This window comes from Littorina saxatilis, linkage group LG14 (genome assembly GCF_037325665.1).
Source record: "Littorina saxatilis isolate snail1 linkage group LG14, US_GU_Lsax_2.0, whole genome shotgun sequence".
NCBI lineage: Eukaryota > Metazoa > Mollusca > Gastropoda > Littorinimorpha > Littorinidae > Littorina > Littorina saxatilis.
In genome coordinates, this window is record NC_090258.1 from 25,282,678 (window position 1) to 25,308,880 (window position 26,203).

Below are 26,203 nucleotides of genomic sequence, written 5' to 3' on the forward strand. Positions count from 1 at the left end.
GTGTGTATGCCCGTCTTAAAAGAGGGTTTCTACTGTATTCAAACTAACGGGCAAACCATCCACAACCATATACATACACAGGCAATCCATCAACAAACACACAAGTGCGAAAGAACACAGCAGCGGCGTTTGTACATGGGATTTTTATTTCTTGTTGATGGACAATGTTGACTTGTAGCTCCCTAGTCACAAGTTAGACTTACCAATGAGTAGCTAAATTAACTGCCATCTCATGTCCCTGATGTACTTACCGCTAAATTGAAGTAACACATACGGCTAATCTAAATACTGCGAGCCATCCCGAGAGAATAACCCGTTCACAACACATACACTAAACAAGTTCTGCTAACATCCTGGAGTGAAACGATAATGTGAGAGTGAAAATCGCTGCTAGCTAGCTCCGTTATTCTGATGTAACCGTTATGCCACTGAGTTTTAACAGTGTCTTCAATAAATTTAAAATAATGCTTCCGTCATAAGCATCCTTTTGAGGCATATTTCAAACCTACCAAAACTTGTAAAGAATACTTGCTGCAAACTTATCGTTGCTGAACATAAACGTCTCTGCTGTCCGAACACTTATCAACATAACGACATGTAAAGTACTAGCAGCCAATATCTCATGCAATGATATCAGCGACACTCATTCCAAAGCAATTCATATTACTGGCCGTCAAAATCCACGAGACAAGCATTCGATGGAGCCTCTAAACAAAGGTGTATACTGTTCAATGCCTTTTCCTTCGCTGCTAAAACACAAATCAAATAATGTAAAGGACACGAATAAGTTGTGTGTGTAAATTTTTCACAAAAGCAGCAAGGTGTAAAAAATTCAAGGAAAACGTCCATATCATGCTGATGTATAACGTTAACAATATGTACAATTTAATTTAAGTGACATTGCCTCAATCTGGAAGGTGGGAAACAATTGATTGTCACACTTCCAAACTTGCCTTGCCAATAGCTGGTAACATGGAGGCAATCTATCCATTTAAAAAAAAGACATGTATCGTTTCACCCCAACTAAGATAATATACAATAATTTTAAAAAAATGCAGGTAAAAGGTCATCACGTACACATTAACTATATATAACTAGTTAATCTAGACACTTAAAAAAAAAATAAAAAAAGAGTACCTGTTTGTTAGAGATTTCTTCAAAGAGGCTCCAACATAAGAGGCTCCAAACCTAAGCAAGGTATGAAATATTGAGAATCGCTGTAACCGCAGAGAACAAGTCTATGCATCCGTTTCAACTGACAGTGATGGTTAGCATTTTCGTGCAGAATGTAAACAGAAAATCTTGTTTGAAGTCTTTTGGTTCACTGTTAGTTTTAACCCACAAAAAGGTCCTCAAAACGATGGAAAAAAGTTGTACTCATTTCGCATAAGTCTTCAATTCAACCAAGTATCTGGATCCCACGACATTTGAATTTTCAAAATTCATCAACATATTCTTAATTCATCATTTTAAATCTCCGATAAATAAAATCCCTGCAGTGCTGTCCGGGATAGCCTTAAAAAAAGTCAGTTAAAAAGCGACATTGCCCACAATTTTGTTTTGGTCCGAACACAAAGAACTCAATTTCTGCGGTTACAGCGACGTCTTCCCTAGTTCAGCGGGAACCCACTAGCAGCGAGGACTAGCTGCCATCCACTAGCAGCGAGGACTAGCTGCCATCCACTAGCTAGCTGCCTTGCTAGGCTCCCGACTGAACACTTAACAACCTAGCCTTAGCTCGCCTGATCTGCTGCCTTAGAAACTCTGCCACCAATCTGCGGATGCTGCTGGGTTCTTCTTCGCTCAAGTTAAAACCCTCCCCCTACCCTCTCCCACCCTGTTATCATCGCCTATTGCTGGACCTATCAGTGGTGAGAATGAAATTCCTATCTGCGTATGGGTAATCTGAGTGTGTGTTGCGGTTTCTTTTTTTTTTAAGGGGGGCGAGTATGAACTCTTGAAATCTGAAAAAGTGATCGAGTAAAGCGATCTGTATTTATTTTTTTACTTTTCCCTTTTTCAAGAGTTCATACTTTAGTTCAGCCAAGCCGTAAGTCACTACGATTAGACTTCCATCCATGTTCTAATTGAGTAACTGCCACTTCCATCCATGTTCTAATTGAGTAACTGCCAATGGATGGAAGTATGCAGCACCAAGCGCTTCAGGGCCGGACTGAACCTTTGAATGTTTTTCACTTTTTTTGGTGGGTCCAAAAACGGACCCTTTTCAATGGTATTCCGTTTCGTTCTTTTGTACACATGAGTAATGGAAATGGAAGCAATGATTTATGAATGTTTATGGAAGATAAAAAAAAAATTTAAATGATACTACTAAAAACCCTTTTTTTAATTCCTGACTGGAAAAAAAAAGAAAAAAAGTTGTGATTTGATCCAATTCTGAGGTCACACACAACGTAACTTTGTATAATAGTAATAATAGTAATAAAAACCCTTGATAATTAAAATGACAAATGTTGACCTGGGTGTGATGAGCATGGTTTCTGTTGTTTGTGTCGCCCTATCATCAACTCTCCGGTGCCAAAAGGGGCACTGACACAGACACTGACACAGACAGCCAGTCCCTGAACAAATCGTTTGAAGCAGTCTGCGTTTGCTGCCATAGGAGTTGCGTTGGTTTGGCTTGTGCACATCCGCAAAGCGCCACCGGTATGGCACTGAAGGGGAGCAAGTGAGGTAGTACCTTTAGAGCAGTTGGGTGGGGGGCAGGAACTGATTTCCTCATTCGTCCTGGAAGTCCGTCTCTCCTTAACCAACGCTTTGTTGGTGTGCACTCGCCTGAGCGCTGCAAGCACAGGTGTTTCGGAGTTCCAGCCTTCGAAGTCCAGCTAACAAGTTTTGTTTTTTGTTTTTTTTGTAGAATTTCTTTCAAACCAGTTCTCTTTAAAGTCTTTTTTTCTCCCCTTCATTTTGTTGTTGCTGCAACTGTTGAGTTTGCTTGGGCAGCAACAACAAAACAAAGTGTTTTGCATTTTTTGTGTTTTAAGCAGCACAGATTTCTGGTCCGTTTCTAGGTGTTGTGGGGAGGATGTTTGGATTCCTCCCCCTGTCCGCCAGACAGAATGCCCCTCACATTCCACAAGAGCCTGCCTGAAACACACAATAAATTCAGTTAAAGTAGAAATCTAAATTGAAATTTTGCTTAAAAAACCTATGATGAAGGATTGTAGAGATTTTTATTAATCTCTCTTTCTACAAGTACTTACCAGTTCCATTTAACTTTGCATACCATGCTAATAACTCAGTAAAAAACTTTATACCATCAAGCTCATACCTCTATGTGGCATAGCCCTGTTTGTGTGCTATCCCCAAAAGCCCGGGCGTTTCCCGAGTTATTAGCATGGTATGCAAAGTTAAATGGAACTGGTAAGAACGTAGTAGAATGTAGAGATTTTAAATTATATTCTTTAAATGGTAAAAAATAAAAAGCGGAAAAAGAAAGGGTTGAAAAGCATGCATGCAACTGAGGTAAAAATAAAATAATTTAAATCACAAAACAATTACAACGCCAAAAACTACACACTTTAAAAAAACAGAGCAAGGTTTCAGTATTAACAAGCACTGATAAAATGCTGCACACAGGAGCCAAGACAGCATGGAGCCATGAAAAGTACTCCAGTCTGTGAACTTCAAAAATGAAAGCAGATCTTGAACCTCTACAGAGCCAGGGAGAAATCAAAGCGCTTGCCATGGGACAGAGAGAGCAAAAAGGCTGCCTTCCCGTCTCCAAAAGCAATTTAGTCTTCCAGCAACACCCTTCTGACTTTCAAAATGCAGTGCAGATTATTATGCCATCAGAAAAAGAAAACAAAACAACATTCACCCTGCAAATTGGAAAGGTACCAACCCGTTTCCTTGAACATAGATCTCTGTGGTGTTTTACTCCAAATTGAACATAGATCTCTGTGGTGTTTTACTCCAAATTGAACATAGATCTCTGTGGTGTTTTACTCCAAATTGAACATAGATCTCTGTGGTGTTTTACTCCAAATTGAACATAGATCTCTGTGGTGTTTACTCCAAATTGAACATAGATCTCTGTGGTGTTTTACTCCAAATTGAACATAGATCTCTGTGGTGTTTTACTCCAAATTGAACATAGATCTCTGTGGTGTTTTACTCCAAATTGAACATAGATCTCTGTGGTGTTTTACTCCAAATTGAACATAGATCTGTGGTGTTTTACTCCAAATTGAACATAGATCTCTGTGGTGTTTTACTCCAAATTGAACATAGATCTCTGTGGTGTTTTACTCCAAATTGAACATAGATCTCTGTGGTGTTTTACTCCAAATTGAACATAGATCTCTGTGGTGTTTTACTCCAAATTGAACATAGATCTCTGTGGTGTTTTACTCCAAATTGAACATAGATCTCTGTGGTGTTTTACTCCAAATTGAACATAGATCTCTGTGGTGTTTTACTCCAAATTGAACATAGATCTCTGTGGTGTTTTACTCCAAATTGAACATAGATCTCTGTGGTGTTTTACTCCAAATTGAACATAGATCTCTGTGGTGTTTTACTCCAAATTGAACATAGATCTCTGTGGTGTTTTACTCCAAATTGAACATAGATCTCTGTGGTGTTTTACTCCAAATTGAACATAGATCTCTATGGTGTTTTACTCCAAATTGAACATAGATTTCTGTGGTGTTTTACTCCAAATTGAACAGTTGGTTTACTTGTCTTGATTTTCCAGAGAAATTCCTCCGGCTCCGGCACCTCCCCCCCCCCCCCCCCCCCTGTTCACCCTGATTCCACCATTATACAGACTACACAAGGCAAATGATATCCATGACTGACCTTGAAGAAAGTCCCAAATGGCTATAACTGCAGTCTAGCGTCGGTTGTAGTTGTTGCCACCTCCGTAACCGCTGCCACCGTAGCCGCCAGCTACAAAACAAAGACAATCGTTAACACAGAATAATCAAAATTTGACCGCAAAATTAGAAAAGCTAGCCTGCAGTAATGTCCGAGTATTTGGAAATTACATCAGTAGCAAGTATAAGCCCAAGTTGGAGCAGTGTTTCATTATGCATCATGCACTGTCTTTAACAACACGCACACTACAATAAAAACATCAGTTGGCGGGGGTCAAATCCTATACAACTAAACCAACTGACCAACAGTTAGGAACCAAGAAATTGAAAGCTGAAGGTACATGCAGACCTGTTTACCCACACTTTGACTTTGGTGTACTTTTCACTGAGATTCAGCATATTTTCAAAATATTAAGTATTTTGCAACTCACAAGAAACGTTCATGAGCTATTGCTTCAAGGGCAGCAATAACATTGTCCGTTTTCAGAAGTGGAACTTTTAGGCGTTACTGCTTTTCGCTTCGACATTTTCGTCGTCGTGCTGGACTCGACGACAATGGCGGCAGATAAAATCTCGTCATATCACACCTCACGTCATTACATTGACCAATCGTCAAAGCTGTATGTTACCCACTGGGCTATCGCGAGAACAGGTTTAGCAACCTACTTTCGATTTCTTCTTCCATTTAGTGATCATGATCAAATTTGATTTTTTTTTTACGATCGTCGTATTTTTTTTCTCTCCAAACGTATTGGTCGTATCCTTGGCAACTTTGCGTACAAAATACGGTGAAATCGTATGGGTTAACAGGACTCTACATGATATAACTGCTCACTAAAACCCCAGACACAAGATCTGGCTATACAGGGATCGCGTTTACCGGTAATTTCCGGTATTTTACCGGTTAAGATTCGCCAATACCGGAAAAAAAAGTGGATGTCGGTCAGACGTACCGATTGTTATTTGGTTTGACCGGTAAAAAAAAAAGTAGTAATTACAAAAATCGTTTGTCAGTACGAGGGGGAGAGAGAGAGAGACACAGAGAGAGACAGAGAGAGAGAGAGAGAGAGAGAGAGAGAGAGAGAGAGAGAGAGAGAGAGAGAGACTCAGAACTTTATTACAAAAGGAGAGAGAGAGAAAGAGAGAGAGAGAGAGAGAGAGAGAGATTTGGATGGCTTGTTGTGACAGCGCTACAATGTTGCGATTATGTCTCCATTGATGACACTTGATGTCAAGGTGTCAAACATGACGTCAAAATTAACAAGGAGGCGAGCTCCGAAATGTCTTTCAGTACGATTGTGCCAGATCTAAAGTATTTGCTAGCAGATTATTTGAGCAATGTAGGTGATCAGGGAGCGGAGAAATCTTTCTTGTCGCCGAGAAAAAGATCTACACACACAGACATCAGACATCATACTTTTCGCGCCATTTCTTTCGGTTCCCGGTCCATCGTAAAATCTTTCAGTTTATGTGGCATCTAACTATAGCCGACATAGCATCATACCGGGAAATCAGGTACTCACACCAGCTTAGATCTTTGTCTACATACAGTTGATTATTGTGAGGCGAAAGTGAAACTGTAACAGTAAGTAACTAGTGAGTAAGTCTTCCAGTTGCGTGATTACTATTTGCTTTCCTATTTTATTTCGGAAGTCTCTCTCTCTCTCTCTCTCTCTCTCTCTCTCACAGCGGCTGCTGATGTGTCACTGTCAAGTTGTGCGACAGTTGCTTTGAGGGGGGGGGGGGGGGAAGAGAAAAAACGTCCGCATATCACTGACATTGATAAACATTGATTTAATGTATTGTAAGTCATTGTTTGTCTTTTACTGGTTGCTTTGGCAAGCTTACCGATTTTCGTGAGAGCCTTGTAGCCAGCTCATGACGTCATACCGGTTTGAAAAATACCTAGCGCGATCACTGGCTATATGAAAATGAAAGCACCCACCTCATCCCTTCATTGGTCCACTGTAGTTGTAGTTTGGTCCGCCCCAACCACCACCTGGAAGACATTTTGAGTAAATGGTAAAACAAAGTGTACACTGGCTAACTGGTAAATTTAAACCACACTTATCTGAGCTCCCCCCCCCCCCCCCCCCCCCACCCCTTAAAAAAAAGTTTAAAAGAGAAAAAAACATTCCAAAACAGAAAGTTTTCCTGCCCGACTACTGGCATAAATCAGAGCTACAGGTACACCACTTACCCTGGTTGTTGTAGCCATAGTCGGCATAGCCGCCCTGGTTCCACCCGCCCTGGTTTGCATAGCCACCGCTGCCGTAGCTGCCAGGGCCACCGTAGTTACCGCCTCCATAGCCACCTGGAACAACCAAGAGTAAAATCAAATGGTGATCACTAATGTATTTCTAAAGCCAGAGCTTCCTGCAGGGGACCTCATAACTAAATAACCATGCCTATTTATTAATTACACGTCACATATATGCGTCATGGGCATTGTATTTTCCCCCAACAGCTACTTTTGTTTTGAAGTTCTACCACTTGGCGAAGTAAATGTTTAACGGCTGACAAATTTCGTATGTATAATTCTGGGGATAAACACTAGAAATGGCTCCTTCAAAAAATTGCGGCTTGCCTGATCGGCGAGTTGTTAGCAACTTAAACTTGCCCGGCAAATTTTCAGTAATATCAGGAATTTGCCTTTTAGCCCGGCGTGAGCATCATCATCGCAACAACTGTATCTCAAAACTGTTTCTCTTCTTTCAGTATGTGACATCTGTTATCTGGAGTATGGCAAGTCATTTCCTAACATTGTGTGATCATAACACAATCTTTCAGTTCACTCACCTCTGGAAGGTCCAGGTCCATAGCCCATACCACCTCCCATTCCGTAGCCAGGTCCATAACCCATTTCTCCACGGCCTGCAAATCATTTGTAAAATCAACAATCATGGCAAAAAAAGTGACCCAATATAGATCAGTACCAGAAATAACTGTCGGGTTTTTATTGGTTAAGAGTAGCTTTCCCTTCTATTGCCTTGCTTTCCCGTATCAACAGAGGCAAGCTACTGTGACATTGTAGGCTGTCTGTGTTTCTATGAAAACAGGAGCAAATCTTCCACAACCCATACATCTTATTTTTATTTTCGAACATTATCTATTAGCAAATGACTGAGGCAAAATGACTTGGTAGAATTGTGCACTTTTATTTGCTTCCACAAAAAATGTAAGATATGGAACCATGAGGTCATGTAATTTCATTCAGTTTCCGAGGTTTTTCCCTTTAACTTTTAGTTATTTTCTCCTTGTGGCTTAAAGTCAAGAGTCTAAGACCCATGGAAACAAACCTAAAATTCAGATGAGGACAACGTTCAGCTTTGCTAATCGACAGCGTGCTTGTGATTGAATTTGAACTGCAACTCTTTAAAGTTTGTGTAATCGTCTATTTCAGTCACAAGATAAATGTTCTCGAGTTGAGATAATATACGTTATTTGTATTTTTGACCAAAATATGATATTCTACACAGATCGAGACAGTCATTGTTCCTCCGAGACCACGCTAGCGGTCGAGGTGAACAATGACTGTCGAGATCTGTGTAAAATGTCATATTTTGGTCAAAAATACAAATAACATTTATGTATCGATCGATTCTGGTTAGAATTCCTTTTAGTTTTTATGATTGAACGCACACAAACATGCACTATTTTGTAGTCTTGGCTGGATGAAGTTTTGTCGGCCTCTGACGTCACATGGGTCAAATAAGGGAAATCCACTGTTCAATCGATACATTGAAGTGTTATTGTGTTGTAACAATGAGTGTGTGGCAGAGAAAAAGTCCACTCACCACCATATCCCCCCCTTCCTCCTCCACCTGAAACAGGAAAATCAAAATCATATCAACTACTGCCACACATACCAAATTGTTTGCTTAACGCCAAGTCCACCACGAAGGGTGATATCAGGGCGGTGCTGCTTTGACATTTAACGTGCGCCACACACAAGACAGAAGTCGCAGCACAGGCTTCATGTCTCACCCAGTCCCATTATTCTGACACCGGACCAACCAGTCCTAGCACTAAACCCCATAATGCCAGACGGAGCAGCCACTAGATTGCCAATTTTAAAGTCTTAGGTATGACCCGGCCGGGGTTCGAACCCACGACCTCCCGCTCACTGGGTGGACGCTTACCACTAGGCCACCGTGTTGCGCACACATACCAATTAGAACAGCAGCGTTACAATAAAAAACAGATTTATTGCATTTCTGTAGCTGTCAACAGAAACACCCAATCACAAACATGGCACCTGAAATAACACCCATTGAAACAAACAAGTGACTTTCAACCTAACAACCCAACAAAACAATAAAACTTAGACGTTTTGATGACGAAAGTCGTTTTATCATTTCAATGCTTGCCATTTATTCTCTCCTATGCAATCAATAGAAATTTAAAGCGGTTATGTCCCTTTGATCACATGATTTCTTGCAAGTCTGGAATGCTGTCCATTTACTACATACACTTCACTGTAAATATCTTCCCCCCCCCAAAAAAAAATCCACACTAAACATCTTTCTTTATTTGGTGTTTAACGTCGTTTTCAACCACGAAAGTTATATCGCGACGGGGAAAAGGGGGAGATGGGATAGAGCCACTTGTCAATTGTTTCTTGTTCACAAAAGCACTAATCAAAAATTTGCTCCAGGGGCTTGCAACGTAGTACAATGTATTACCTTACTGGGAGAATGCAAGTTTCCAGTACAAAGGACTTAACATTTCTTACATACTGCTTGACTAAAATCTTTACAAACATGGACTATATTCTATACAAGAAACACTTAAGGGTAAAAAGAGAAACAGAATCCGTTAGTCGCCTCCTACGACATGCTGGGGAGCATCGGGTAAATTCTTCCCCCTAACCCGCGGGGGGTACCACACTAAACAAGATGCAGAGAATTTTTCAAAAGTTGTGACCCCACGCACATACAAAGCAGAAAACGGAAAACGACCAACTTACTATATCCTCCAATCATTTCGTTCTTGGATACAGCCTTCTTCACCTCCACTCGTCTTCCGTTGAGATCAAAGTGTCTTTTCACTGCAAGCAAACAAAAAATTCATGTTTACAGATTCAAATTAAATCAATGCACATTTCAACTTACTGACCATGGAAAACCGAAAATAAAGGCTATTTGCTTTGGATTTCATTTTCAGAGAATATAAATTAAAACAAAACAAAAGAAAAAAGCACAGGCTATAGAACTGATGTCAAGGCCATTAAATGGAGGATAAGCAGGTCAGTAATTTATTTTATTTTTATTTACTTGTCAAGTTATTTTTTCAACAAAGGCTGGAACTTATACTCTAAATGTTCAAGTAGGGTTAATAGTTGGATTCTGAAAATAACTCCGTCGGGTTTGTGTGGGTTGTGGGAGAGTGACCTTTTCTTGCAAAAAGGCAGACAATCAATGGATACACCAGACCTGGGAACCCCTGTGTATTCTCAAACAAACTTGCGTATTTTCAGAAAAATGAACGTACTACACACAGCATTTGAACATCCATGATTCAAAATGCTTTGCACATGTCTGTCAGACCGTTAATTAAGTATACCAATCCATTTAAAACAAATGCTTCTTTCAATGTTTACCGACAAAAATCTGTATTCATGTGTCAAAATATTTGATCGGCTTAAGGATGCGTTTGTGAAGAAAATAAGTCTAGGAATTTTTCTCATCTTATATTTTTGTCTGACCGTATTCCAAACAAGCATACCAGGGATGTCGTTAGGCGCCGGACATCGGACATAGACCGATTAAAAGGCTCAAATGTCCGATTCACTTAGCCGCATAGCGGTCAGATGTCTTATCGTTTTCAACTGAGCGCGGTCACTGTCCGATAAGAACTCCATTCCTTCGGACAGCGCGTTATTTCTTTCTTTATTTGGTGTTTAACGTCGTTTTCAACCGTTCAAGGTTATATCGCGACGGGGAAAGATGGGATAGAGCCACTTGGTAATTGTTTCTTGTTCACAAAAGCACTAATAAAAAAATTGCTCCCGGGGGCTTGCAACGTAGTACAATATATGACCTTACTGGGAGAATGCAAGTTTCCAGTACAAAGGACTTAACATTTCTTACATACTGCTCGACTAAAATCTTTACAAACATTGACTATAATCTATACAAGAAACACTTAACAAGGGTAAAAGGAGAAACAGAATCCGTTAGTCGCCTCTTACGACATGCTGGGGAGCATCGGGTAAATTCTTCCCCCTAACCCGCGGGGGGTAGCGCGTTATTTGATAATTTTCCTTTCATAATAAAAATCTTCAAAAAGTGACCGAGCGCTCTCGCGTACAGGTGCACTGAAGTTGTGCAGTGCAGATCTTGCGTTTTCCGAACCGTTTGCGGTATGAGCTGTTTGCGTACACCCGTCTTCTGACAGGACACTGAAGTCAGGAGGGGAGACAACTTCAACTGACCAAGAGTTAGAGTTGAAGCGCACGGCACTGAATTATGCCACTGAAAAAAGCTAAAGCCTGCCAAACAAACAAAAAAGCTGAACACGTTTGGCGTTTCAACGGCATCGTGTGCTACATTCGGGCCAAGAAGAACATGGGAAAACACGGCTAGCAATAGCATAATTCCAGAAAATGACAGCGCCAATGAAAGTGTCGCCGCTGAAACCTCCACAATCACGGAAAGTAAAGTTTCGTGACTTGAAAATGTACGTGTCGGTACAACGGGACATTCGCACAGACGGTCTTTTAATAAGGTTAACTATTCATGGCTGACCCTGTTTAGTACTAGTTGGTTAGAATTTGACAGCAAAGAGACCATCTATATAGGTAAACTGTTTTGTCGAATGTCAAGAAAAAACTATCAGGAAATCATGCAGTTTGTGCGCCAATCAAAGTAAGAGTGCTGAAGTTTTTGGTTGCTTCTTAGTTTGTTTCTTTTTTGTGTGTGTCCTGTTTGAAACAAAAGTGATAAAACAATATACGCACACAATGTTGGTGCATATATTGATATGGGTGTGTGATCATGATTGTGTTTTGCACAAAATTATAATGTCCTATTAAAATGTCTGAAAGCAGTCAAATGTCCTATAGGTATGAATTTGTGGCAACATCCCTGGCATACAAAATACGGCGTAATCCAATGGGTTCCTAGGTCTGATCGACGAATCACTACCGAGGGGTGGGCTGGAAACACGTGCGTGTCTCCACGGGTCATAGGGTCGGTCAGAGAATCTAACATTTTAAAATTTTGTTCATACGCCCAATACTTACAGACATGCTTATCCACAGTGTCGTAGTCGTCGAATGTGACGAAGCAGAATCCTCGCGACTTGCCGGTGGTCTTGTCCTTGATCATCTCCACCATCTCGATCTTGCCAGGGAAAACCTCGCGGATCATCTCCTCCGTCGTATCGTCCTTCAGGCCGCCAATGAACATCTTGGTCACCGACTGCTGGTTGCTAGGGTCCTGAAAATAAACGTAACATTTATATTCTGCACACAAACATCTTAGCAACCGAACGCTGGTTGCTAGGGTCCTGAAAATAACCCTAACACATTTATATTCCGCATCTTGATCATTGACTGCTAGTTGCTAGTGTCTTGAAAATATTAACGTAACATTTATATTCCGCCCACAAACATCTTTGTCACCGAACGCTGGCTGCTAGGGTCTTGAAAATAAACGTAACAATTATATTCTGCATCTTGGACATTGACTGGTGTGGTCCTGAAACCACATGTCACACATATATGACACTGTTTCCATGGGAAGGGATCTATTATTCAGACGAGGACACAAAGTTCAGCTTAGCTTGTCAACAGCGATTTTGTGATTATAACCTTTTTATTTGTGTAACCGAGTGCCAATTTACTTTACTCTTTCTCACCGAGCACAAACACTCAAAGCAACTGACACAAGTTATATTACCAGGTTCTTTTATTCCATAAGATGAAAAGGGGAATGTGTGGGATAACGGGGGTTTACTTTCAAATACAAAACTTTCAATGTATTACAACAGGACTAAACAACTCCAAAAACAACGCTCTCAATTCTTCACTCTAAAACTATATTCTAAATTCTCCCTCTAAAGCTACACCTTAAAAACACACTAAATCCTTCCTCCAAACTACACTCTAAAACTCTACTCTAAATCCTCACTCTCCACTTTAACCCCAAAAAACCCACAATAAAACTCTAATCTAAAACAAACGAAATCTAAAAAACAACCTAAAAACAATTCTTAAAAAAAACAAATCTACAAAAACTCACTGAGCCCCTCTAACAAACACTAGTCTACAGAACCCAGTCCACAAAAACTAATCTACGAGAACCAATCTACGAAAACTAATCTTCGAAAACCAATCTACGAGAACCAGTCCACGAGAACTAATCTACGAGAACCAGTCTACGAGAACTAATCTACGAGAACCAGTCTACGAGAACTAATCTACAAAATCCCCATGTACGAAAACCTAGCTAGAAAACCCATCTACAAAAACCTAGCTAAAATAACCCACTAAAAAACCCGTCTACGAAAACCCCATCTAAAAAGACCCCGTCGCACACTCCGCCATCCAGCAAAAGAATTCCTCACATCCCAAAGGATTTCAGCCTGTGACCAAACATGTCACACCAGGCGTCCAGAAAACACACGCACAAAAATATACGTTGTCTTTCTTCAGAATTCCAAGCAGAAAGAAAGTCTCAGTAGGCCCCAGGTCCCAACATCCAGCGTGCCTGCGTCACAAGGTTAACGCACGTTCGACTCGAGGGGTGTCGAGTACCTTTATTTTCTCTACTTGGTGTTTAACATCACCTTCAACTATTCAAAATTACATCGCGGCGGAGAGAAAAGAGAGATGGAATAAAGTCACCTGTCAATTGTTTCTTGTTCACAAAAACATTAATCACAATTTTACTCCAGAAACTTATACCAAAAAAACAATCGTTTTACCTATGCAAATTTAAGAATCGGCTCTTCCGTCAGACCATTCCAATAAAGACAAAACAGTCTCGGAAACCTTAGTGGATCCCCGATAGTACAGGGGTACCCGAGTTCACAAGTTCAAACGGATGTACACAAGTGCATGTGCACCGTAACTGTTGTCGGTCACAAGCTCACATTTGTTTATGAATTGGACGTTCCAGTAACAGAATTGATTTTGATTCTGAATTGTGGAAAGTTGGCAGGCTGTTGGTGAATGTCACACAGACATGGGAACCCCTGTTTTGCACTTGGAGTAATCTCAAACAAACTTGGTGTATTTCCAGATTTTTTTTTAGCATACTCCACACAGCATTTGAACATAGACGATTCAAGCATGCTTTATAACGCGTCTGTAGCAATTTTAATTAAGTTTACCAATACATTTAAAACAAATACTTCTTTCAATGTTTACCAAAAACCGTAATCATGTGTCAACATACTGGATCAACTTCGGGCAGAAAAGTACTCTTGGAGTTTATCTCTTATTTATTTCCACTGACCGTACTGATCGTATTCAGAACAATCATGCACACAAAATGGTATGGGTTTCGAGGTCAGGTCACGCAATTACATTCCCCATACTCCAGACCTGTCAACTTGTACGGTTTTCCCGTATTTTGTACGGGAGTTACTCAAATTTTGGTGTGTACGGCGTACAACTCCTAGCTGTACGGGTAAACCAATTGTACGGGAATTGTACGGGAAAATTCAAAACCCGAACAAAGATTCGAAACCGATCATCAGATTCGTGTCTGTTTAGCAGACGACAACAACTAACAGAAAAAGACTAACTGAGCTTGTGCGCATGCGCAGAAGGTATAGAGGGCGCTGTAGCCCAATCCGCTACTTCCGTGTCGCGAGATTTGGTCTTTGTTTTCACAACTTACTTCAGCGACAGACAACGATTCGCGTCACTTTTCGTGCTACAACTGAAGATGGAGAGGCCAGCGAAGAAAAGAAAGAAAGCCAGACATGGTCTGCACATGTCGGAGTGGGAGAAAACGTACTTTGGTGTCGTGCGATCATCGGACAAGGGAAAGGAGTACAGTTTGTGCGTGCCATGTGGCTTGCACATCAAAGTGAAAGTTGCTGCTTCTGGTCACTACGTCTTCAAGCAGCATTTTGAAACGACTGTACACAAACAATCATTGATTCGTTCGAAACAGTTCAAGCCTGTGAACCAACATTTCCAGAAACGAGACGGCCGCCTTCCAACGGAAGAAGATGTGACGCAAGCCAATGCCATGAAACCATTACCACAGTCAATCTGCTTGCCACGGCAAAGTCAGCTACTGCTACCTACAACAAGTGTCATGCTTGAAGTGATTTAGTAAGACTGGACTGAGTTGTGTGGGTGTGACTGTGTTATACAAGTTAAGCTTAAAGTGATCTGGTGAGACTGGACTGTGATTTTTCCTGGTGGACAGTAGTAGTTGTGTGGGTGTGACTGTTATAAATTTAAGCTTAAAGTGATCAGGTGAGACTGGACTGTGATTTTTCCTGGTCAGTGGACAGTAGTAGTTGTGTGGGTGCATTTTACAGTAGTTGTATGTATTTAATGCTAAATCAGATGCGTTTTATGAATACAAAATAAATGTCGAGTATTTACCAGCTGGTCTTTCTTTTTTTTTATGTCGTGCGAGTGAATTGCGAGTCTTGCGTGTGAACGCAGGTTTGTGTGTGTTCATTTTTTGGGAGTGTGTAAGGGATTGTTGCCCTGATTACAGTTTTTAATCATATTAGTACAGGTTGGCCTTGGGAGGGGTTGACAGGTCTGATACTCACATCTGCAGCGGTCATGCTTGCCAACTTTTCATTAAGTACAGTTGAACGTGTGAATAAGGACTAGTTATGGGGGTAATAAAAAGTGGTTGCAATGTGACCAGACAAAAATCTAACTACTGGTACCTATGAGCTGCCGAAGATCCGGAATCAAACTTCTACCTTCGAGCTCATGGGGATCCAGTTTTCTTTGCGTAGTATTTTAGTTAGCGTCCCTTTTGTTTTCTTAATGCAACCTCTTTCCTGAAATTAGTAAATCGAGTGTTGCTCTAAAACTATATTTCTATCCCTTTATTCCGACAGCTCAATAGTTTCAGTCAGAAATCTAAATAAATATAACTTTCTTCTCCGGTCTATTTTCTTGTCACCTACTTTCTCCTCATGCTTAGTATTCGTACAAATTTATCCTTGCACCTTCCGAGCGGCGTTCGCGCCGGGAGGCAGAGCAAAGCAAGAGTCGAGTCCACATCATTCCCTTTCGTTTGGATTCTTGTTGTGTATTATGGCTTCGTAGGTGTGCAACATGATCTTTGTCCCAAGGCCCTTCTAGCTTCTAGCTTCTAGCTTCTAGCTTGTGTGTTTCCAAGATCACCCGAGTTTCTGACAAGTTAAATATGGAATAAAGAAGAGAAATGTCAACCATGTCTTTGAGACTTCTTTGTCATCGCTATCTTCCTCCTCCTCCTTCCACCCTTCTACAAGTGGCGTCGCCGACAACAGGATGGACACAGGGCCTTGTGGACGCGGGAACGACCTCAACAACTTCGAGGGCAGGATGGGCGCAGTAACACCGCGCAAGACAACAACATCCTGAACGACATCAACAACTTCAAGGGAATGATGGGCGCAGTAACACCGCGCAGGACAACAACATCCTGAACGACCTCAACAACTTCGAGGGCAGGATGGGCGCAGTAACACCGCGCAGGACAACAACTACATCCTGAACGAGATCATGGCAGACGAAGCCGCAGAAGCCGTTGCGGCACTGGGCGCAGTAACACCGCGCAAGACGACAACAAGAACGCAAGACGACAACAAGAACGCAAGACAACAAGAACACGAGACAGAAACAGAACGAGAGACACACAGTCACGCGTCCAGAGCTCCGACCGTACTTTCCCCCCTGTTTCTCCAGCCTTACATGTCTGTGTTTTTTTTATTTCACGTCTCTGCTCCTAACAGAGCAGGGGAGGTAATTTCATTTTTATGAGACCCTGGTTTTCATTTGAGCTGGGGAGCATAATGTAAATGCGTTGAAGTTTTTGTTTGTGAGAATAATTCTTGTAAGTATGTTTCAAAAGGACGTTTCGAGGTGGTCCAAATTCTAGTCAGGATTTCAGCGGATTAAAGTTTTTGGATTTGTTGTACTGGCCTCGGTGTAAAACTGATGGTTTTGGTTTTTCTGTTTTGACGATTTCGAGTCAGTTGGCTTAAATGCACTGGTTCATTTTTGTCAGGTTTAAAAACCAGCAGAATACCTTTAAATCTTTAGCGATTGGAGGATTAGCCGGTTTGATTTTGTTGGGCGTGCGTGCTGATTTTCTTCATGACGGGAGACCTGAGGTGTTCAGGTATGCTCTGTTTTGACGATTTCGAGTCAGTTGGCTTAAATGCACTGGTTCATTTTTGTCAGGTTTAAAAACCAGCAGATTACCCTTTAATCTTTAACGATTTAAAGATTGGTCAGTTGATTTTGTTGGGCGTGCGTACTGATTTTTTCATGACTGGAGACCTGAGGTGTTCAGGTATTTTCTGTTTTGACGATTTCGAGTCAGTTTGGCTTAAATGCACTGGTTCATTTTTGTCGGGTTTAAACACCAGCAGAGTACCCTTTAATCTTTAACGATTTAAAGATTGGTTAGTTGATTTTGTTAGGCGTGCGTACTGATTTTGTTCATGACTGGAGACCTGAGGTGTTCAGGTATATCCGTTTGAGTAGACATGTGTATGTAGCGACAATAGACATTGATTTGTCTGTAACGATAATCCAACTTTGTTTAGCTTTAACGCTCTTCGCCATTTTTATCCGATTGTCGTTGCCTAAAATTGTGTCATGCGGAGTCTGGAGAGTTGAGTTGACGTTACATTTTCAACATGTCTGTATAGAACTTGTAAACATGTTTGCCGGTGGTTTTTAGTTATGGTTTTACTTGGAGACCGTTTTCAGGAAATTGTTGGTGTATTTTATCCGCTGGTTTTTGGGTGCGGACAATAGATTTTTGCTGTTGTAGTTTTTGGTTGTATTCATGGGGACCATGAATATCGAGCAGGGGAGATTTATGTGACCAGACAAAAATCTAACTACCGGTACCTATGAGCTGCCGAAGATCCGGAATCAAACTTCTACCTTCGAGCTCATGGGGATCCAGTTTTCTTTGCGTAGTATTTTAGTTAGCGTCCCTTTTGTTTTCTTAATGCAACCTCTTTCCTGAAATTAGTAAATCGAGTGTTGCTCTAAAACTATATTTCTATCCCTTTATTCCGACAGCTCAATAGTTTCAGTCAGAAATCTAAATAAATATAACTTTCTTCTCCGGTCTATTTTCTTGTCACCTACTTTCTCCTCATGCTTAGTATTCGTACAAATTTATCCTTGCACCTTCCGAGCGGCGTTCGCGCCGGGAGGGAGAGCAAAGCAAGAGTCGAGTCCAGATCATTCCCTTTCGTTTGGATTCTTGTTGTGTATTATGGCTTCGTAGGTGTGCAACATGATCTTTGTCCCAAGGCCCTTCTAGCTTCTAGCTTGTATGTTTCCAAGATCACCCGAGTTCCCACTTGTATTTCAGATGGCAGGGCCAAAACAATGTTGGACAGCAGATTGATTACTTTTCGGGGTATTGTTTTAATTTGTCTTTTAATTAAACAGAAGCATGCAGCTTTTATTGGCAGGAAATTGTGCAAACGGTCACCTAAATGACGAGGGAGAGTAACTTTCTTATACAAATCTCACAAATATCTTTTTTTTCTTTATTACATTCTTTTGAAAAGGCCAATAAGGGTCAATTGGGGAATCAGAAAAAAAAATTCTTTGCCCGATGTATAAGCAGGGGTGGGACTCTTGTGATGAAAAAAGAGGAAATCCCTTTTCTCTAGGGGGGTTCGGGGGCATGCTCCCCCGAAATTTGGTTGAATGGTACATTAAAATTTGTGCTGTCTGGTGCATTCTGAGACTAATATTCAACTCGTTTGGATCAGGTAAATAAGACATTCTCCTCACTCCCCTCCCATCAAAAAAACACCCAACCAAACAAAAAACACATTTTCACACAACAATGGTAACATTGTACTGGTGCATACTTACTCCATTACTGGCAATAGTATGATCCAAGTGACGCCCCAATGCATTGAAGCTCAAAATGACTATTAGTTATCAGGAGTTTTAAGTCAGCACAATTTAACTCTCAAGCTTCCAGTGTTCTGTTCCATCTTCATTTCTCTCCATATTATTCAGTCAACAAGTTATAGATACTGTGATGAAATGGGACGCGGAAAAATAGATCACTCCAGCAGCAGTATTGGCGTTAACCGGTAATTACCGGTATTTTACCGGTTGAAATGAGAAAATACCGGAAACAAAATTGGCTGCCGGTATGACCTACCGGTTAATTTTTAGAACTACCGGGTTTTTTTCGCTGGTAAATCAAAACAAGTCGCGTAAGGTGAAAATACATTTAGTCAAGTAGCTGTCGAACTCACAGACTGAAACCGAACGCAATGCAACGCAGCAAGACCATATACTCGTAGCATCGTCAGTCCACCGCTCACGGCAAAGGCAGTGAAATTGACAAGAAGAGCGGGGGAGTAGTTGCGCTGAGAAGGATAGCACGCTCTTCTGTACCTCTCTTCGTTTTAACTTTCTGAGCGTGTTTTTAATCCAAACATATTATATCTATATGTTTTTGGAATCAGGAGCCGACAAGGAATAAGATGAAAGTGTTTTTAAATTGATTTCGAAAATTTAATTTTGATAATAATTTTTATATATTTAATTTTCAGAGCTTGTTTTTAATCCAAATATAACATATTTATATGTTTTTGGAATCAGCAAATGATGGAGAATAAGATGAACGTAAATTTGGATCGTTTTATAAACTTTTTTTTTTTTTACAATTCAGATTTTTAATGACCAAAGTCATTAATTAGTTTTTAAGCCACCAAGCTGAAATGCAATACCGAAGTCCGGGCTTTGTCGAACATTACTTGACCAAAATTTCAACCAATTTGGTTGAAAAATGAGGGCGTGACAGTGCCGCCTCAACTTTCACGAAAAGCCGGATATGACGTCATCAAAGACATTTATCAAACAAATGAAAAAAACGTATGGGGATTTCATACCCAGGAACTCTCATGTCAAATTTCATAAAGATCGGTCCAGTAGTTTAGTCTGAATCGCTCTACACACACACACACAGACAGACACACACACACATACACCACGACCCTCGTCTCGATTACCCCCTCTACGTTAAACCATTTAGTCAAAACTTGACTAAATGTAAAAACTAGTACTCTGAGTTGGACTCTTACCCAGTAAACATTTATGGTGCGCCGCGCATGCATTCACCGTCGCTTGGGCGATCCCACCTGCGCGGACATACGCCGCGGAGACTACGCGCCGGTGCATTTAAATTCTAGGTTACACCATCGCCACTGTCAATGCGCCATACCGACGCCGCGCAGTTCCAAAATGCGGGTGTATTTGTTTTGCTTGGTTTTTGTTGTTGTTGGTTTGTTTGTTTGTTAATTTTGTTTTTACGTAGAGCCGAAAGGTACATCGGATTGTGGGTTGGTCGTGCAGACGGTAGGAAAAAAACCCAGCTTTAAAATGTGAAAAAGTCCAAATATAGCTATTTCTTTAATTTAATTCGGCGGCTAAACGGCTCAAGCGATTTCAAAATCCTTTTAAGACAGTATCATGCTATTGAAGGGGTACACTAAAAAAAAATTGGCAAAACAATATCTGGCCCCTTACGGCAAGCAGCTTGATTTCCCCAAAACCGTTTTCACGAGAGCGGCGTCCTAACCGTAAGAGCTAGCGCCTGCGGATTTTTTGTGAACGAAGAGGGGGGGAATGTGCTTATGAAAATCAAATTTTCGAGAGCCTATAGGTCTTGGTTTTTTTTTAAATGAATTTAGTGGGGGGCGTCGGAAAAGATCTGTTTTCAAATGTAAACACAGTACGGATAAAATAATAAGAAGATATATAGATCTGTTTAACCAATCACAATGGAACTCCAAAATATTCCATAGATTTGTTTACTTAATTTTTAAAAGATAAGTTCGAAACATTATCATCTGATAAGTCGCCGCATAACCTTATAGGTTCCAGCGACTAGATATTCCTGATCCTGTTCCCCGGGTTTTCGAACCAAGGGCGGCAACTGTGCAACCATAGACATGTACGTCATCATGATCTCCCCTTATTATGCGTTATTCATCGTCAATAATTTGACCGTCTTGGTGAAATGGTAAGATATATCTCTATGTTTTTTACATGTAAAAATACAGTTATAGCAGTTATGTACAAAAATAAGCAGCATATGCTCTTTTCGCCAAAGTAAAGTCTTTTTTTCTTTTGGTTTCTTACATGTGTCACAGCACACCGCAAGCATTTAGGCGAATAGCAAGTGAGTGGTATATATATATTATCAATTGTATAGGAGGTAACGGTGTTAATTACACGTTTTCCATTTGTGTCTTTGATTATTGTTTGATGCCATGTATGATATTGCAATATTTCTTTCAAGTCAACAGTGTGTCCAGTTAGATTGCGTACATGCATAGTCATCATAACTCGAATTTTGTTTTACTTCGAATTACTTGGGATGCGCCGCATCGACTTCTAGCATGCATGTCACCTGCTCCAGGCATGGTCACGCGATGGTCAGGCGCACCATATACGCATGCGCCGCGTCGACTAGTGGACGATCATAGTATTGACTGAGGCGCATGCACCAAAGTTCCATGAGGCGCATGCACGGCGCAGGTGTATGGTGCATGCGCGGCGCATGCGCTGCGCACCCAAAATGTTTACTGGGTACTGGTTCCAATGACCAGCCTACCGTTTTTTTCTGGACAGTTTGCATTATAAACGTTTGTACTGGTTTGAACAAATACTAGCGCCATCACTGAGCAGAACTTACATCTCTGGGCATGGCTCTCTTGGTCTCAACTTCCCTGCCATCAATCTTGTGGGGACGGTTCTTCTGGGCCTCATCCAGCTGAGGCGCTTCTTTGTACGTGATGAACCCAAACCCACGAGACCTGCAAGGCAAAGGTCAAGGTAAACACAAACAAAAGCAACACATCAATCTTCAATAAGAAGTGAGGCTTCTTTGCATCTGTCCTGAAAGTGGCAAGTATTTTACTCGCCATGGCCAGTAGAAACGTGTAACTTGCTATTAGAAAGGCTCATCTACTAACCGATTGCGAGTAGAAACGTGTAACTTGCTATTAGAAAGGCTCATCTACTAACCGATTGCGAGTAGAAACGTGTAACTTGCTATTAGAAAGGCTCATCTACTAACCGATTGCGAGTAGAAACGTGTAACTTGCTATTAGAAAGGCTCATCTACTAACCGATTGCGAGTAGAAACGTGCAACTTGCTATTAGAAAGGCTCATCTACTAACCGATTGCGAGTAAAGATACTGAAACAAATTGTTGGTTTGGCTAGGAAAGTTTGCTCTCTGGTTGAGTAAAGGCTAGTGCAAAATTTGTTAGACTTTCAGGGCTGTGCATGTGCTAAAACCTAACCAAAAAGGCATGAGAAAAGATGATGTAGACGCAGATATGGAATTGTCTACGATCTGAACATATCTATGCACAAGAAGCACGTCTTCAAAAGACTGCTGGATTTTCATCTAGACACTCCTCGGACAGATTCCACCAAAATCACAACTGGATCCTCAACAGATTTTGGATGAACCCCAGCAGAGGGTTACAATACCAAGCATATCATTATCATCTGCATACTCCCTACAGTTCAAATAAATTCTTGCATAAATAATTCTAATTCCAGCTGAAATTGTAAAGACACTAACATTAACAACCTCTCCCTTACCTTTTAGTCTGAGGGTCTCTCATCACAATGCAATCTGTGATTTCTCCATACGTTTCGAAGTGACCTTTCAACCCTTTCTCGTCCGTCTCGTAGCTCAGGCCACCGATGAACAGTTTGCGGAACTGCTCCGAGTTGGGGTTGCTAGGGTCGTCATAGCGGGACCTGTTGGGGCGAGGTCCGGGACCATAGTTCTGATGGAACTGTGGGGAAAAACCAACAACAACGTAAGACTTGATATCTTTCCCTCAATCTATTTCTAAAAAGGCCCACACAATTAAAAAAAAAATTAAATCCAAAATGACAACTTTATTTTGCAGATAAACAAGGACCAAACTCTAATTTGTTTTTCTACAAAAAGGAAACTCACATTTTTCCAGCATCTATGACTGAGACACAGCTCCCACTCATTCCGGCCAATAAAAAAAACCATGTGTGTCCGGGCAAATAAAAACCACTAATACTTTAATAAAAAAGATTAAAAAAACAGTAACTTTTACTACCAATCCTTTTTTTTCTTTTTTACCTTGTTGGCGGGAAAAACTTTTTTTTAAATGTTGCCTAAGACCAGTGAGATTACAACCGAAGTCATCAAAATAATATTTTTTTTATTTCATCAGTCTGCCCAGTTACAGTAATCGAACAGTTAGCTGACACTACGGAAATGCTCATCATCTTTTCAGTGAACAAATTTATCAAAAGACATGCAGAGAATGGGCCACAATCCAGGTTTCCCAATTGCTTCGTTTCCGGCCGATTTATGTGGAGCGGTTTAGAAGTGTCGTCTGCGCAATGATCGCGGCGGCTTTCTTGACCGCCAAGGACGACCGCGCACGTTGTGAGACGTCATTTGTTAGACCTCAATACAGCCAAACCCCATTTTAAAGACTTTCATTTTTTCTATTCATAACCTCTGTAAATTTACCTCCATTTTAAGACTTGATTTTCTCAAATATTTTGTAGGTCTTAAAAGGCGGGTTCTATTATACTACAATGGAACCCTCCTTAAGTTTTTAAACCCTCCCCCCTCCAAATTTAAGACTCCCCCCCCCCCCCTCCAAAAGATTAAGACCCCAGACTTCCGACTAACAACATCTGTGAATATACCCTTCATTTTTGTTCAGTCTACCTTCACTAGACCCTGTCGGTATTCCAAGCTCTCGTAATCTCTCGCAAACTTCAGAGCATAGCAAAGCATGCGGTACAGCGATCTCGTGCGAGCTGCACAAGCCAAGGTTCGAAGTTCTCGCGATGTTCAAAGCATAACAAAGAGCGTGTCTCGCGAGAGCTGCTCAGATACCGAAAAGGTCTATTGTAAGAACTGATTTTGTCAGATTTGTGAAGGTCTAAACAGAGTACCCAGTTCTCAATGATACTCAGAGGACAAAGAAAATCACAAAGACAAGAATAAGGCCACTATATCTGCGTGTGTTGGGGGCAGGGGGCGTGGTAAATTTAAATCCACTGGCATGAAGATGATGAACATCCACACATATTCACGATTTATCATTCTGTTCTGAGCTTTACTGACCATGCATGGGATAAAACCCTCTTGTTGTACTTCAAATTTTCGATCGATTCATCTAGCCTGCTCTCTTCATCGAAGTCAATTTCAGTCATTTCTAGCATCTTCTCTCTCGTTCGGGTTTGAAGTGTCGTGCGATACCGACAAAGATAAAACTCGTCAACGTCATCAAAATTGGAGACATACACGAGGGCTTTATCTGCTTACATTTGCGCGGATACAGATCCTTTGAAAGGCAAGGATGCGAGTACAGTAGGACCTCGCCTCTCCTTCACTCAAAATTCAAAGTTAGGCCAAAGGTCATCCTAAATTTAGCTGCCCCATTTGTGAACCACATTTCTTTCAAAAGGACACGGCCTCCCGCGAAAGATGATCAAAGATACACATGCTTTTTAAAATGCAAACGAGTTGCGAAATAAATATGCGAGCGCTGCATGCGCACGTCATTATCACGACACTATTTTTGCACAGAAAAGGGCAGCACAAAATTGGACAAATTAATGATAGTAAAATCCACGAAGCATGGCTGACGGAAATGGCGGACGAAGGTTAGACAACCGGTCTGCCATGTGAACGATTTCAAAGGCGTTCGCATCAGCGCTTGTGCTTCTAAAACAGCTAGCTGCTGACACTAAAGAGATCCGCAAGACAGAAACTATGAGTGACAAAGCAGCACATAACGGCAACAAAGACAGAATCGTATCTTACCGGCATGTTTAGAGGGGAGGCGGCTGCTGTACTGTACTAACTCTTACTGCTATCGAAGTGAGAAAGAAAGGCTCTGAGGAGAGTAAACCCCATGCAGTGGACCAACCAGGTCACGTGCACGCCGGCGACCAATCGCAGCGAGGTGAGGATCAAGCCGCGAATCTTTGTTCCCTCTTGTTCACAGGGAGTACGGATAACCAGCTTCAAACACGTGCTGGAGCGAAGGACTGAAAGGGGACTTTTTTGAGATGCGACCAAACGACAAAGAAGTTCAGAGAGCGACATTGTACGAGGGAGGCTCAGGGATACAGCAGCTGGCACATTTGTTTCACTGTTTTAATTATGTGACCACTATTGTCAAACTAGCCAGTTTATCCCACACTGATGTGACAGTGATCAAGCAGCCGCGGCATGGCTGACAGAAAGGCTATAGTGGGTCAGCCAGTTAAATCGATGAGTGAACCAAAACAAGAAAATTAATGATAACCTTATTATAATCTTCGACGTTACTGATTTGACCTCTAGTGTGAGGCAAGGGCCCTCGTTAAACTTGACTGATTGTACAGACAGAGACTCGGCGGGAGTAAAAAAAACTGATCTGAGTCAGTTGCCATGGCGGCCAACTCCAGGGATGAAAATTCTCCGTTTTTTCCGACTTTTCCGATTATTTTCAATCCGATTTATTTGTGCGATTCCGTTTTTTGGCTCACGAAGTATAGCCTATGCGATCATAACTTTGTCTGTCTGTGCGTTTGTGCGTGTGTTTGTACGTGTGTATGTCTGTGGTAGAAACTTTAACATTTCGTCATTTGAAGACGTCACATTATGGCGTAAGTCACGCGAAGGAATTACTGAAAGTCTCGGTCATTGTTTTTTGAGCGGGCCGAGACTAGTTGGCAGTCGTGTCGTAGATTGTTGACACTCTCTCTCTCTCTCTCTCTCTCTCTCTCTCTCTCTCTCTCTCTCTCTCTCTCTCTCTCTTTATTTTGCACCCACTGAAATTTTTTTTCCCGGGGCAGCATGCCCCTGGACCCCCCCCCCCTAGTAGTCTGAAAGTGATATAAAATTCTATATATATATATATATATTTCATGACAATACCAGCTTGTTGTAATCCCTTTTTAATGCCTGAAAAAGAAGTAGATTTGCTTTCAAATGAGCACCAGATTGCTTCATTTTGTATGTATTTTGGGGCCATGTTTGAATCCAATTTTAAGGCTCAGATAGCCCCAGATTGCACCAAATTGCACCCTTGAAAAAAAAATTCCGGGGGGGCATGCCCCCGGACCCCCCTAGAAGTCTTGGCGCTTCGCGCCTGCGA

The 26,203-nt window shown here is 41.3% G+C and overlaps 1 protein-coding gene across 1 annotated transcript; it reads right to left on the bottom strand.

Annotated features, from left to right (window-relative positions):
• Positions 1-124: 124 nt before the first annotated feature.
• LOC138947405 (heterogeneous nuclear ribonucleoprotein A3-like) lies at positions 125-25,010 on the bottom strand. The gene is made up of 11 exons (XM_070318861.1): positions 24,883-25,010; positions 22,653-22,852; positions 21,734-21,854; positions 12,088-12,283; positions 9,811-9,891; positions 8,639-8,665; positions 7,641-7,715; positions 7,042-7,155; positions 6,787-6,840; positions 4,825-4,914; positions 125-3,108 (listed from the first exon to the last, which is right to left on the bottom strand). Exons 1-9 carry the CDS (start codon positions 24,886-24,888, stop codon positions 6,788-6,790), a joined length of 873 nt encoding a protein of 290 aa, XP_070174962.1. The 5' UTR covers positions 24,889-25,010; the 3' UTR covers positions 125-3,108; positions 4,825-4,914; position 6,787.
• Between the last annotated feature and the right edge of the window lie 1,193 nt (positions 25,011-26,203).